The sequence below is a fragment of the Tachysurus fulvidraco genome, chromosome 20 (assembly GCF_022655615.1).
Source record: "Tachysurus fulvidraco isolate hzauxx_2018 chromosome 20, HZAU_PFXX_2.0, whole genome shotgun sequence".
NCBI lineage: Eukaryota > Metazoa > Chordata > Actinopteri > Siluriformes > Bagridae > Tachysurus > Tachysurus fulvidraco.
This window is the reverse complement of record NC_062537.1, coordinates 6657946-6673247: the sequence shown is the minus strand read 5'-3', so window position 1 is coordinate 6673247 and position 15302 is coordinate 6657946. Positions and strand designations below refer to the sequence as shown.

At 37.5% G+C, this 15302-nt stretch overlaps 1 protein-coding gene across 1 annotated transcript in view; it reads left to right on the top strand.

The window, feature by feature from the left end:
- grk3 (G protein-coupled receptor kinase 3) overlaps positions 1-15302 on the top strand; it is a 57965-nt gene that overhangs the window by 12967 nt on the left and 29696 nt on the right. The window contains exon 2 of the mRNA XM_027139416.2: positions 6355-6431. Within this exon, the coding sequence (XP_026995217.1) occupies positions 6355-6431 (77 nt within the window). The remainder of the gene's footprint in view (positions 1-6354; positions 6432-15302) is intronic.

Sequence of the window (15302 nt, the reverse complement as noted above, 5' to 3'; positions counted from 1 at the left end):
TGTCCTTCAGATAAGCCAAAACCAGTCTTTCAAATGATTTCATGACCACAGATGTTAGAGCCACAGGTCTGTAGTCATTAAGTCCGGTGATTTTCGGTTTCTTTGGGACGGGGATGATGGTGGAGCTTTTGAAGCATGAGGGTACTTCACACAGCTCCAGTGACGTGTTGAATATCCGCGTGAAGATGGGGGCCAGCTGATCAGCACAGACTTTCAGACAAGCTGGTGAAACACTGTCTGGGCCTGGAGCCTTTCTTCTCTTGGTCTTCCTGAAGACCTGATACGCATCATCATCACTGAACTGGATTGAAGGTGTGACTGATTCGGGGGTTACAGAAGGTGAGAATTGGGCTTTTTCAAACCTACAGTAGAACTCGTTCAGGTCATCTGCCAGTTGTTGATTCACCACAGTGCTGGGGGATGGTGTCGTGTAGTTGGTGATGGCTTTCAGACCTTTCCACCCTGAAGCTGAGTCATTGGAGGCAATTTTTCGGAATAATTCCTCTTTGCCACTCTGATCTCCTTTTCCAGTGTGTGTTTGGCCTGTTTGTACAAGACTCTACCCCCAGTTCTGTGAGCATCCACTTTGGCCTGGCAGAGCTGGCTGAGGTTCACAGTGAACCATGGCTTTTTATTGTTGTAGGTTAAGTGAGATCTGGTAGGAATACACAAATCCTCACAAAAACTGATGTATGATGTTACAGTCTCTGTGAGCTCGTCCAGGTCCAATCCGTGAGAGCGAAACAGGCTTGTAGATCCTGCTCTGCTTCCTTAGTCCATCTTCTTACAGTCCTTAATACAGGTTTAGCTGTTCATCATTGCAGATCAACTGGTGGATGTAGCAAGAAGTTACCATATTTTTAGATGTCATCCTGTATTATTGGTAGTTCCATGTACTATCTATCATCTTGAGTTTTTTTTTAAAATGGTTCCCCATCTAAGATGTAGACATTAATGAGAATATAGAAAGGAAACCTATTATTATGAAACATCTAAAATGCCACAGCTAGAGTAAATGATTTTACATACCTACAGTGTATGTAAAAGTTGAGTAGCACCTTTCTCAGCCATTTGTTTATCTATTATTTAGTTTGTTCATATTTGACTGATGCAAACTAATGCAAATTTGTGTACGTAATTAAACATGAACTCTCTGGCCAGGCTGGTGTGACACTTCAGAGGGCGTGTTAGAAAAGAGGACATTTTTTGCTCTTTGTCTTTTGGGAAAGACATAGTTTAGAATTCTTTTTTGGTGAGAGCTTGATCTCTATGAAATGTCAATGTTGCTCTGATTTCTTTAATCTGGCCTGAAATGCTGTGAAATTTTATCTTAAAGGTATAACGACCGCACTGTATGTTCAGGTGTATTTGCACGTTTTCATAGTTTACATATAAAGATGGTATCAGATGCTGATACAGGTACAGTATATTGTACACATACTGGCCATTATTAGTTTATTAAAAATGTGCTTCCACACAATATATCTTATCTGTAAAGGGCCGGTGTGGGTGCAGGTTTTCATTCCAACCAAGCAGAAGCCACACCTGATTCCACCTCTTTAATCTGTTGTGGCTTCTGCTTGGTTGGAATGACAACCCGCACCCACACGGCCCTTTCCAGACAAGATTGGACACCGCTGCCATAAATTTTTATTTTAATTAATTAAGTAATTAATTTTGTTTAAAGTGTATAAATAAATATATATGAAAGTTTTTCTAGTGTTACCGTGTGTGTATAGGGTTTATAAATAAGGATTTTTAACTTTTTGTTAATTATCATTTCCTTTAGAATATTATCAGAGACAACCTAATGAGATTATTAAAGTTGTGTTCTGTAAAATCTTTTACCCATTATTTCTTGCATTCAGTAATCAGTGAACCCATTTTTTTAAAACTATTGTATAGTTTTATAGATTAGTAGTTATAGCTTCATGACCTGAGGTGTAGTTTAAAATGAGATGATACTCATCACATAGTTTAATTATTCTTTTGAGCCCATGTATAGTTATAATACAACCAGTTTTACGGGAAATTTAAAGTTAAATAAGAGATATCCATAAAACTGAATAGGCTAATATAAGTTCAAAAGCAGTTAATAGAATAATGCAACCTGGGACATCCCACTTTCCACAACTGTTCCTCATATTCCCACAGTGAAAGTTTACAAATCACAGTATTACTTTAAAATGTGATTTATTTCATCCAGCCAATAGTGTTGAAATGTAAAGTGTTAGAACACTTTAGTGTTTGAGTACTGTTTTCTTTTTCATAAAATAAATTTTTTCACTATTGCATTATAAAAATTAATAATAAGTTAGCAACAAATTTTATTGTTGATTATTTGAACTGCTTTATTGAGCACACTGAATATTGATTTTGAATTTGAGTGTGCGCACGCAATTACAAAACTATGCTCAAAACTGACACCTAAGATAAGTGTTTGTGTGTGTATTTGTATGTATGTATATAAAACAATCAGCCATCACATTAGCCACCTGCCTAATAGTGTAATTCCCTCTTGAGCTGTGACCCATGGTGGCATGGACTCCACAAGACCACTGAAGTTGTGCTGTGGTATCTGGCACCAAGACGTTAGCAGCAGAGCCTATAAGTCCTGTAAGTTGCAAGGCGGGGCCTCCAGGGGTCAGCACATCTAAATAGATGCTCAATCAGACAGATCTCAGGAATCTCAGATCTCAATCTGATTGAGCATCTCTGACGAACACCTTGTACTCTTAATTTTTTCTCAAACATTTACAGACAAATTTTTGCAGTGTAGCAGGGTGCCTTATGCTGAAAGAGGAAATTTATATTAAGGAATAACGTTGCTTCCTGGTACCATTTTTTTCCCCAGGTAAGTGACATGAATTAGCAGGTGGCTAATGTGATGGCTGATTGTTTTATACACATACATACAAATACACACAAACACTTATCTTAGGTGTCCGTTTTGAGCATAGTTTTGTAATTGCGTGCACACACTCAAATTCAAAATCAATATTCAGTGTTCTCAATAAAGCAGTTCAAATAATCAACAATAAAATTTGTTGCTAACTTATTATTAATTTTTATAATGCAATAGTGAAAAATGAAATTTTATGAAAAAGAAAACAGTACTTAGAAAAATGTTCCAACACTTTACATTTCAACACTATTGGCTGGATGAAATAAATTACATTTTCAAGTAAATCAATTTGTGTATTCATATGAAACACCTGCTAATTAAAACACAATGTCTGAATCTGTGCATTGGTAGAATTATTCCTGCCACTGTACAGACACCATATGAGTGGTACTAACAAGGGAAGCTTTTATAATGTCAAAATGTTAAACCGCATAGGATGATAAATAAATGGTGCTTGTAGTCAGGGTAGCCGAGTTAGCGCTGCACTGCCACATTCTCTTTGGGTGGAGGCTAAGGACTTTTGGCAAAGAGGTGAGATTTTTACTGCATGCTTGCAAGTGTTTGAATGCTTAGGAAGAGCTGCCAGTATTGTTTGAGAGTGAAATGCTTAAAAGACCCTGGAAATTGTTAGAATCATTGATGTCTATGGACTGTAGAAGAATGGTGGAAAGTAGATGGAGGAAAATTTTTGGGTCGTAAATTTTTGGGTCGTAAATATTGGAAAATAAATTTTTGTTTCTTGATTGAGATTGTCCAGATGTATACACTTAATGCCAACAACCAACCAAACTTTATAGTACGAGCAAAGGTATAGCAATAAGTGTAAAATGCATCTTTTGTCTAATGTGGATCCATTCTAAATGAGATGCACTCAAATGTTTTAATTTTGTTATACACTGAAGACATTTGCATTTGAGATCAAAAGATGATTGAGACGAGAGAGTAGAAATTTAGATTTTTATTTTCTGGGTTTTACATTTAGATACTGAAACAACTTGCAACATGATACTTTACCTGGCAGACCACACAAGGTTTTTTGTGAGCAACAGTTTAGGAACAGATTTGCTTATTTTTTGCTTTTAAAAACTTCAAGCTTCAAGCTGATCACCAATTGACCACATAAATGTTTCATACTACGTTTGTGATGATTTTATAGCCCAAGCCATGACTCTACTTTCCTTGTGTGGTCTGCCAGGTAAAGTATCATGTTGCAAGTTGTTTCAGTATCTAAATGTAAAACCCAGAAAATAAAAATCTAAATTTCTACTCTCTCGTCTCAATCATCTTTTGATCTCAAATGCAAATGTCTTCCCATCAGATTTGTGGTTAATCATGGTTTCAGAACTTTGGCCTATACTGTTTTTCTGGAATGGCCTCTGTATTTCTTTTCCCAAAGTCTCCTTTGTACGATGGTTTGTGATGCCTTCAACCCTGCCCTGTGGAAGATGATCAACTGACTACTGGTGGATTGGGTTTACAGAGCTTACAAAAATGACCTTTTGATTTTCTTTCTTTTCTTAGTTTCAAAATTTTCTCCTATAGCCAGCTCTGATGTTTGTTTATCCTTTTATTTATTATGACAACATAAAATGTGCTGAATTCTCATGTGTTTAACACATTTTGATGTTAAATATCTGGAAATGAATGCTTAAATTTTGATTGGTCAACAGATATTTATCTTTTTATCTCAAACACAAATGGCTTTTTAATATATAAAAAGACTGGTAGCAGTTTACTTTCACCTTGCACAGAATTTATGTAGGTGAACTAAGAACTTGTAAAAGCATAGAAAGCAAGAATCCTCTGAGTGTAACAATGACATTTAAAATGTTTTTTTAATGCGATTTGCTCTTTAAGAGTGTAGATGGTAGACCTTTTTATGAACTTTGTTTACTGTGTACTAGGCTTAAACTATTGTGTACTAGTGTTGACCTATTTGCTCAGTTGAAAATACACAGCCATACAGCAGTGCAAGGGAAAAGATCACCGGCTGATTCTCATAAGGGCAATGACTGGTGCTCATGGAGGGGGTGTTAATGAGGAACACGTCTGGAAATTAATCAATTAACACCCTCTCCAAGTTCAGCTTGTCCAGATATCGTCCCAAGTAGAAAACATGGCCAAGATAGGGTGTAAAGCACAGATGCTTTGTTGGACTCAAGCTTGGTCCAGGACTCTTGTGAAAGACTGGCACGACATGAAGAAACGAGTGTCTGCATTAAGGTTTCTATCTAATTTGATTGTATTAGGTTTTATATTGCGAGTAGCTTATATTTGAGTACTAGGCAGTTTAGGGACCATCTGTGTAACTTGTTAGCCTAAGACTCATCTAGTTTAACCAATAACAGTTTGAACTAACTGGCCAAATTTCTGGCTCTCATTTTTGACCCTGATGGTTGCTATACAATGTAGACTACCTTTTTAAAAAGTCCCAAAAAATGTGCAGACAAGCAATGAAAACATTTTATGTGACCAGCAAAATTTTAAGGCAAATTAGCAAAAACAAGAAGAGGAAGCTTATAAAATGATCTAGGTTATTTACACCATAAAATATACATTCATTAACTATACAGGCCACCTTTATGTGTTTTGCAAGAGAACTCTGCAGTTAAACATACAGTAGGATTATGCAAGTACAAGTAAGCACTTAATCTTATGCGGAAGGTGTCCATGTTTTTTCTCCAGAAAATAACGGTAGATGTGACGGGTGATCTTGTAACATAAACCATGATGGGAATCAGGCACAACACTTGCAAAGATTTTCAGAGGTTATAATATTATACCATCCCTTACTCTCTTTAGACCTGAAATGTAGGAAATGCTTGTTTTCCTGTCTTTCATTAGGCTGTTGTATCTGGATGTTTGCATTATCATGATTTCTTTTAATGTTAAAATGTAGCAGCAACGTCAGACAAGCCTAATACAGTTACTTTGTACATGTTGATTTGTACATGATAAAGATTTGGTGTAACCTACTGAATAAATCATCAATTAAACAGCCTTGGAAACTGCATCTGCTGGCACATGAATATAAAGCTATTTTGTCCATCCAAGTAACACCAAAGATTTACTATTCTCACAAGCTAAATATGTACAGTCAGAAGTCTTTCTCGCTTTAGAGGTCAGCAATGTGTACAGACTTGTACATCATTGAATATACTATAACTACAGCTTATTTTTTGTTGTTGTTTCACTTCCATTATAACAGACTACTTCCACATTTGTACAGCATTAGACAGCAATCATCTCATCTAGAATGCTTCAGTTCTGCCACTTCAGTGTGTTGTACTGATGATTTTGGGCATGGGGGGGGGGGGGTGGAAACCCATAAACTACATTTTACATTAGTGTAACTGTACTTGTTTGGTTGCCAGATAATTGACACGCATGTGTGTTTTTCTTTCTTTCTTTCTTTCTTTTTTTTCTTTTTCCTTTTTTTTCCTCCCCAGTATTCGGAGTGTGATGCAGAAGTACTTGGAAGAGAGAGATGAGCTCACCTTTGACAAAATCTTCAACCAGAAGATTGGTGAGTATATAATTTGATTTTTGTAACCTTTTGTAGCACATAACTACTTGATAGAACTATTCTTGCTTTTTTCATCTCTGTTGAAGGGTAACTTATTGAAAGGCACAAACATAAATTGTCTTCGGAAATTTCAGTAGGGATGTGAGGGATCTGGTTCAGTGTAGTAAATGCAGGTAATATAGCCAGTTCATTTCAGAGAATGGGATAAATACAATTGTTCCTATCACAATGTATGAGTCTATTATTTTCAGACAAATCATTAATTCCAAACAGCTTCTTCGTTGTATTTCTTATTAGTCACCTTAGAAGCCAAGATTATTTATGGAACTTTGCAGTATTTGGGATTCTGGGTTGTAGTATGATCACTGCTTAAAAGGTTAAAGATCTAAAATGTATAACTTGAAGACTGTCTTTTCCTCTGTTCATAAAAATGGCAATTTTTAAGTAAAGCACCATGGGAACACATTAGGCCTGCAAGCCTTGATTAAGGTTTGATTAAGACTTTACTTGCATCTAGGTCTGAAGTCTCCAGTGAGATTAGTCTGCAGTGAATACACTCATTTACAGCATGTCTTTCTGTAAATGAAAGTTATTTTTTCATTTAATGTTGTATTTTTCCTTACCATGGCTGCTTATAAGCTAACTTTGTTGGATTATGTAATTAAAGTTTAGGTTTTAGATTGCTTCCTACACAGTCGCTTTAACAAGCTGAAGGTTGAATGACAGATTATGGTTCTTATCTTAAAACTAGGAGAACTTTGCTAAATGCAATTTATATGGACCTCAAATAAGAAAATTCCTGAACAGCTTAATGATTTCAGAACGTGAAACATTTAATTGCCTGTACGATATATGCGTATAGGGCTTTTTGAGGCATACAAATCCTACTTCTTGTTCCTCAAGATCACCCTCATTCTTGTCAATGTACACAGAGTGCCATTTTTGCTATGTGCCATTTTTGCAATAGCGGCCATCAGACTATGTGTAGACTGGCTGATAGAGTTGGCATTTTAGCCTGACTTGTGCTACTGCCTTCTCTGCATTTCACCTGCTTGAAAGGCAAGTTATACCACTATAAACACTTGAAATTTGGCTCGTACTGATCGACTGCTTTAAGATTGATCAATAGGGCATTTTCTGTCCCGCCTCCAACCCCAACCCCCCCATTTAAAAGAAGGGTGTGTTAGCAATTTCTCAGGTGTGTGTTCCTGTCCCAGGGCTACAAATCTGCCACTGATGGACCCTTAAGCAGGACTGTCACCTGCTTAGTTGTATAAATAAGATAAATATAAGTAACTTTGGATAAGGGCATCTGCAAAATGCTGTAAATATTCAAATACAATTTTAAGAGAGTGCATAGATCACAGTTCCTAAGAATTCCTGTTTAGATGATTTTCAATTTTTACAAATACCCAGTTTAGTAACTCCATCAAGCATTATTAGAAGTAATACTTTTTCATACCCTCAATATGATGTTATACAAGGGCCATAAAAAATCCCTCTACATATTTGCCAAAACTTGTACGTTATAGGATGAGACATTATAAGATCCTGTTATTCTCTCCAGGGCTTGTATTACAAAATATGAAATGTAACTTTTGTAGCAGGATTTTCTGCTCTACTATAAAAATGAATGAACGAATGAATAACATAGTGTCTCAAACACAATGTTTGCATATAGACTCAAAACAGGAAACCAACTTAATCCTGCAGCACCTCTACAGTACAAGCCTTAATTTGAATGACACATGTTTAAGATTTGCATGTGCCCAAGTAATTGGAGTCATGGAAATTCATAGTGCTTGGCTGATGCAAATTATAAACACACAAATAGACACTCACTGGGCTAATAGGTGTGTGCATGCACATGATGGTGTAAGGGTTTATGACCCCAACAACTGGTTGTAACTTGCAGCACCAATTTATGGCTTGATTATTGCAAGCAAGGGATATTACAGATATTAAGTCATAATTCAATTCCACTATCTGTTTCTGTACTTTTGATCACCTACAGATAAGGTGTCAGCTACCACCATGTTCTACATTGTTTGACTTCCTTAAATATCAGGAAGTGAGAGCGCTTCTGGCACATATTTTTCTTTTGATCTGTTCTGTGAATTTGTCTAGTTATTCCAAAAGAATATCAGGTTCAAAAAGTAAGCTTGCATTCCACAAAAGTACATTGTTTAAAATAATACGGAGCAGGAAGTTTGTGTTAAAGGAACGGCGTTTAGTATGTTTGCTTCAATTTTGTGTTGTGAGGGTGAAGCCATGAAAACTAACTTGTTTATGATACAAATAGATGAGAGCCCTCCTCATTTCCTGATCAGTCATTTCCTTAGTTGTCTGCAGTGCTCTGCTCTCATCCACCCTTCTCTAATAGCATCTCACCACATTCCCTGTGTTATAGGAGGAGTAGCTTTATTGTGCAGTAGAGCTGATTAAGCGCAGCCACTGCGTCACTCAGACACGACTTAATTTAGAGATGCAACAGCTTACTTATACCCTTTTTAAAGCCATCTGCAGTGATCACTCAAAGATAGAAATCAACACATCTTAAAGAATCAAACTGTATTTTGATTATGGGCCAGTCTTCAAAGTTATTTTTTCCTCTTTGGCTAGCTTGTCCATAGCAGCCAATAGAACCGTCTGATAAACCAAAAGAAATCTCAAATCCTGATTACAAGAGGACCACAAGAGTGTAGCATCACCTCAGCAGAAACGGGGCTAACAGACACTCCAGACACTCCACTAGCTTTTACTTGGCTAAGGATACCCAGCAGATTAGTCAAAGAACAAGGGGTTTTAAATGCATTTTATGTATTATTTATTATATTATGTATAGTCATCTACAGGCTCATAAACTGAAGCTATGCAACAAAATTTGTCTGTGAATCCCACCGCTGTCCAAGCTCAAAAGATACACGTCAAAAGTGAAACTACAAATCTCTCTCGAATCCCTCTGTCTAAACTTATGGCTTATCGTCTCTTCAGAATGGAAGAACAAAAAAGCATTCTTTGATTTTTTTCAAGGTGATGTGTATCTTTAGGATGCCAGAGCATATAATGGCCAAAATATACTTTTGTACTAGCCAGTTGTGGCCATGTTGGAGCCTATGTATGCGGAAGAGTGTAGTTTCCCTTCCCATTAAGTTCAGCAGCAGTTTGAATAATATGGTGGTGGCTTCATGTGTGTTTCTGTTGAAAAAGAGGTACTTTTTAAATGCATAGCACATACTGAGGACTTGCAGTCTGGCTTTCATGTAGTTTGTTGGAATTGTGTTTTCTACCTTGACTTTGATTTCTGTTCATTGAGGGTTTTTTTTTTTTTTTTAAAGAGGCAAAACCCACAGATCTATTTCTCTATTAAGCCTCTATAATAATGACTTGCTTGAATTCATAGTGACAAAATGACATCAAGTCTTTATTTAACAGGGTTTAGATTACTTGCTTACATTTGTTTATACTTGTTTACATCGGGCTGAACTGTTGAATTTGAAGTATTTGCCTGAAAACACATTTGCACACAATGCAGTATGGTGCAGAAGTAGCTGGACTGCTGCTGCCCCCATTGACTTCACAGTTGTATTACATTCTACCCTTGCATAGAAGCCCAGGCACTCTTTATACAAATGTCACTTCAAATCTAAAAAAAAAGCCACATTTTGTTCAGAAAAAATGTAGTGCAGAATATCAAGTAATTGTTGCAGCTCTGTACTACTGAACCACAAAATACTGGAGAGAAGATGACCATGAGAGAAAGGGCAGCAAAACTCACACTTTCCCTCACTTCTCCTGCTCTAGCCGCGCCTCTTCCGTTACTTGCGTCACTCCACCCCACCCCCCACTCTTTCTCTGTTTTGCTCTGACTCTCTCGCTCCCCCCTCACTCCCCCCTCTCTCTCGCTTTCTCTCCCCCCCTCCCCAATCGCTCCCTCACTCACTCTCCCATCTGTTAGAGTTCTGGAATGAATGTTTGAGTTTTGTGTTGCTTAGCAACTGTGGTTACCATGGCAATTCTGAAGAAATCCCTTGTTTGCTTGGTGACTGGGAAAATGAAATTAATTAAATGATGAATTAAAAAAGGAGCTGAAAATGAGAATATGGACATTAAAGTCCAACAGGCATGATGATGCATCTAGTAATTACATGCAGGCACTGATCTTCCCTTGAGTAGGTTGTGTTTATTATGTTGATTCATCTCTGATCATTAATGTTTAATGCTGCTATCCCCAAATGAATTTCTCAGATTTCTGGCAGGTGTGTGTATTAGTGTGCTTCCAACTCTGAAAATACTATGCTTAGTTTGTGAATGATCTGGGCATATGTGCTTGTGCTCAGATATAATGTTTATTGACATTTTTATGATCATCCAGATGTCGTTAATTGTTTTGGGCTGTAGAGGAATTATTAACTGATCAGTATCGGATCACTTTCTTTGTCTTGGGTTCAGTCCAAATTTTTTTCACCCTCTTTTTTGGTCTGTATTGTGCCTTTACATATACCAACACCAGTTATATTAACTTATTTCGAATAAGCACTGTCTGCAGCTCTGAAGCAGGCAGGATGTCTTAATCAGTACTTTTCTCACTTGCTTGGATGTGTCTTGGCACCTCAGATATGCATATTAGTTTGCTTGGCCATTGTTTATTCTATTTAGTTGAAGATTGACATTACAGTATTCTTTTCCCAAGCCGCTCGTCTTTTTTGCAATCTTTAGCTTTAGTTTTATGCTGGTTTTAGCCTATATTCATATTTGTGCTTTTTGGCTGACAGGAGTGGGACCTGTTGTGTTGGCTATTGTTACCAAGAATCCATGTCAGCCTATTTTTTTTTCTTTTTTTTTCTTCTTTTAAATCATTTCTACACACTATTATTTTTCTAAAGAAAATGGAAATATGGGCACTAATTTATCTAGATTTCTGGGGTGTTTTCTATACTGTGGTAGTGCATATATTGTATTTTAAGAATTTTGCTAAACATTCCAATGACTTTTTAGATTTATAGCTTTTAAAGGAAATGTGATCAAAAACACAAAGAATAACAGAGACTACATAATTGTTTGTCTCATTGTTTTGGTGAAGTAAAATTGCACTTCTCAAGGCATACTTTGTATAGCTGAGGAATGACAGTGTTAACATGTCGTAACTATTTTAGAAGTTGCTTAAAACTTTATTTTTCCTCACTTTGATTAGTATTAAATCGGGCAAAATGTCATGGCATCGTGCACTTTTTAAATCCATGTTTGCTTTAGCACTGTGTCTGGCTTATGGTGCTGTTTATGTGGACACTCACTCCATCTTATCTGGATTTCAGCACACTCTTTGTTGATGGTTATATAAATTTGTCATTTTTCCTCAACATGCCTTTCTTCTCTTTGTACATTTTGCCAATTGGTTGCATTCTGTCTGTTGAGTAAAAGTCAGCAGTTCCAAAAAAGATATTGAAACGTTTTTAGGTACCAACTTCTCCATTTGATCAGTCCGTGCTCTCATGGTGCTTAGCAAATTGAGAAGATAGAGAAAGTCTTGGAACTTCATCCCTTAATTATTATTGGTTTGTTTATGTGCCTGTCAAAAAGCATGAGCTATGAGCATGAGCTTTATTGTCATTTCAACCATATATATCTGAATAAGTACATAGTGGAATGAAGAAGTTTGTCCAGGACCATTGTGCTACATGAACCAGCACCAGGGCAACATGAACCAGCACCAGGGCAACATGAACCAGCACCAGGGCAACATGAACCAGCACCAGGGCTACATGAACCAGCACCAGGGCTACATGAACCAGCACCAGGGCTACATGAACCAGCACCAGGGCTACATGAACCAGCACCAGGGCTAAGGACTTAAAGTAATTTGTAGTAGCAACATGCATTGCATTGTGTGCAACCTAGTGCAAGACACAAGACATTGCAAACAGACAATAAAAAAAGCTCTACATGACAGATACACAAAATAGTGCCTGCCAGTATACGTTAAATAATTGATCATTTGTGCAAAATAAGAGGATTGTAATCAAAAAGTGGGTTCTTTTAAACATGTATATACACTTGTATAAAAGCAGCAGTTGGTGGAAACATTGAATTTAGGCATGTAAAACTGCACTTTATATATAAAACTGCTGTGTATATATGTGTGTGTGTGTGTATATATATAAATAAAAAACACACAAATCAGATCTATATTGGTTTAGTGTGAAGGTTGATTTTGTTATGCCTCATTAGATAGGGCATGGACCTGTGGTAAAAAGTGATTATTATCATGGTTGGTGTGCTAGAATGTGACCGTGATTTTGTGTGAGGAAACCAAGTCTTTGAGCACAGCGTCCTAGATCAAGAGTATGATAAAAGTACCCGCTGTCTGGTCAGCCAGCTTCAGTGAGTCTGGAAATGTGAGATTGATCACTGAGTTTGATCTCATACATGCTCTGTCACAGCACTGGGAGATTGCTATTGAAACTGTTCAAGGGGAAGTGTGTGTAAGTGTGTCAGATCAAAATGGAAAGGGAGGGATCATGTGGGCAGGCATGATGAAAATCAAGCCAAAAATAAACTGTCACTTTGCTGCTTCAAGACTGCCTCATCTGCATGAGTTTTGTTGTTCAGGGTGTGTGTATGTTTGCATGATCTTCCCAGACAGACTCGATGTTGAGATCAGGGCTTTGGGGGCAAACACAATCACTTCCAGGACTCCTTGTTTGTCTCTATGTTGAAGATGGCTCCTAATGATGTTGGCTTTATGTTTGGGTTCATTGTTCTGCTGCAGAATAAATTTGGGGCCAGTCAGGTGCCTCCATAAAGGTATTGCTTGCTGGATAAATATCTGCCTGTATTTTTCAGCATTGATGACCCCATTAATTCTGACCAAATCTCCCTGCTCCATTTGCAGAACCGCTTTACATGCACTCATTATTGTACCACTCACCAGCCCTTCCGTGAACAACCTGCACCCTGCTATAGCCAAATATTTCAAATTTTGACACTCCAGTCAGGATCACCTGCTGCATGACATAGCCGAGTCCCTTAGCCTTGCTTCCACATCAGAGGTATGACCACAGTTCTACCACGAAGACCACTTCTGGCCAGACGTCTCTGGACTGTAGATGGGTGTACTTGGGTTCTAGTTCTTTGCTGATGGCACTGCTGGAGGTTTCCAATGTCAAAGGGATGTAAACATGTGTGTTTCATCTACCGCATAAATTTTACTTGGCTGAACACTACGACCACGATCCTCAGCATTGCACATCTCGGAATCTCAGCCTGCTTTGAAATCTTTGCCTGGCAGAGACCTTGCTGATTCATTATAACTATCTTGTGTCTTGTTTTCTGTGCTCAGTCTTGCCATGATGTATGACCTGTGACATGAAACTGTTTTTTACAACCTCACCTTGGTAGCAGAGCTTGGCTGTTCCTCACTCAGTTTTAAGCCCTCCTATACTTCTGTTTCAGAGTCTGTTTTAATGACTGTGCTTCAACCTGCATATGAAATTGAAGATCATTAGCACCTGCTTGGTGTAATTGGTTAATCATACATCTGAGTCTGATCCTACAAAATCCCTGCCTGTGCAAGTGTTAGTACTGCAACAAGTACAAGTCACAGTTGTGTGTATTGTGTATTAATAATTTATAAAATATACTTTATCTACAGTATGGTAGTTTTAATCATGACTTCACTGAACAGTCTGTTGTTCTCTACTTTATCTACAGTGAGCTGCTATGTTTTGTCCACACACTTTTCTCAGTTGTGAAAACAAGATTTATGCATGTTGTAACTTTTATTTATTCTAAACTTGCACTGCAAACTAGCTTAAGTGCATTAACGAGCTTGCATATTGGAAGCTCAGTGCTCCATAACAGTGATATACAGTGCTGCCCTTGCAGGAATGTTGACATTTCAATAAGGCGCAAACTTAACTAGTTGGAGTGGTTGACTTTTTGTGAATTTGCTGCTGTTAGTGTAAGCAGTTAATAAAGTGTTGCATGGCTGAATAAGTAAAATGAATACCAGTCCCTGGTATCAATGCTTTGACAGTTAATGTTTTATTTAGTTCAAGATGAGAGAGCACATGACTAGCACATGACAAAAACATGCACACACATGCACAGAAGTAGAACATTGTTTCTACCAAGAGTAAAATCTCTGAAAGACAAGACTGGTTAAATGTCCAACCAGCATAAGGACTGAAATGGTAAGAAACTCCAAGTATATTTAAAATTATTTAATGTAAAAAAAAAAAATCTGAATTAATTATTTCTGAATTCAGGGAGTTGAATGGCACCATTCTGCAGAAGATTCTTCTGCTTACATGCAGTCTGTCCCTGAAATATGATCCTTACTGTAAACAACAGCTAGCTCTGTATACAGTACTCGCCCGGAAGAGTGAAGAGTTGAGCAGGGATAGGCCTTGGTCTCAGAGGAGATGGGTTTTAAAGAGATAATACAGAAGGGAAAGATGGGAGCATAGAAGATATGGGAGACTTTTTCCCCTTTCCTCTTCCTTTCTCCTCCCCTCTTGCATTACTGAGCATTGTGCCTCTTGCATTACTGAGCATTGTGGGTATGTTTAAAATTAAAGGCCTGTGTTAAGACACTCAACCATAAAAAGCTTGCTGGACTCTGGTCTGATGAAACTCGTACTGATTTATTTCTTAATGCAGCAACCCTGGAGGATATCTTGTCTCTTAAAATATTGCCCTGTAGTCTTAGAGTTGAGTTCCTCACACAGTAAGGGGTTTATTCCTGAAATTGTTCAAGCATAACTCAGGACCCACAGAAAGTGCTATTCCTCACCTCTCCAGATGAAGCCTGAGTAGACATCCCTTTCCTTGTGTAAATGTTGACAAGGAAAAAAAAAATCAGTATGATGT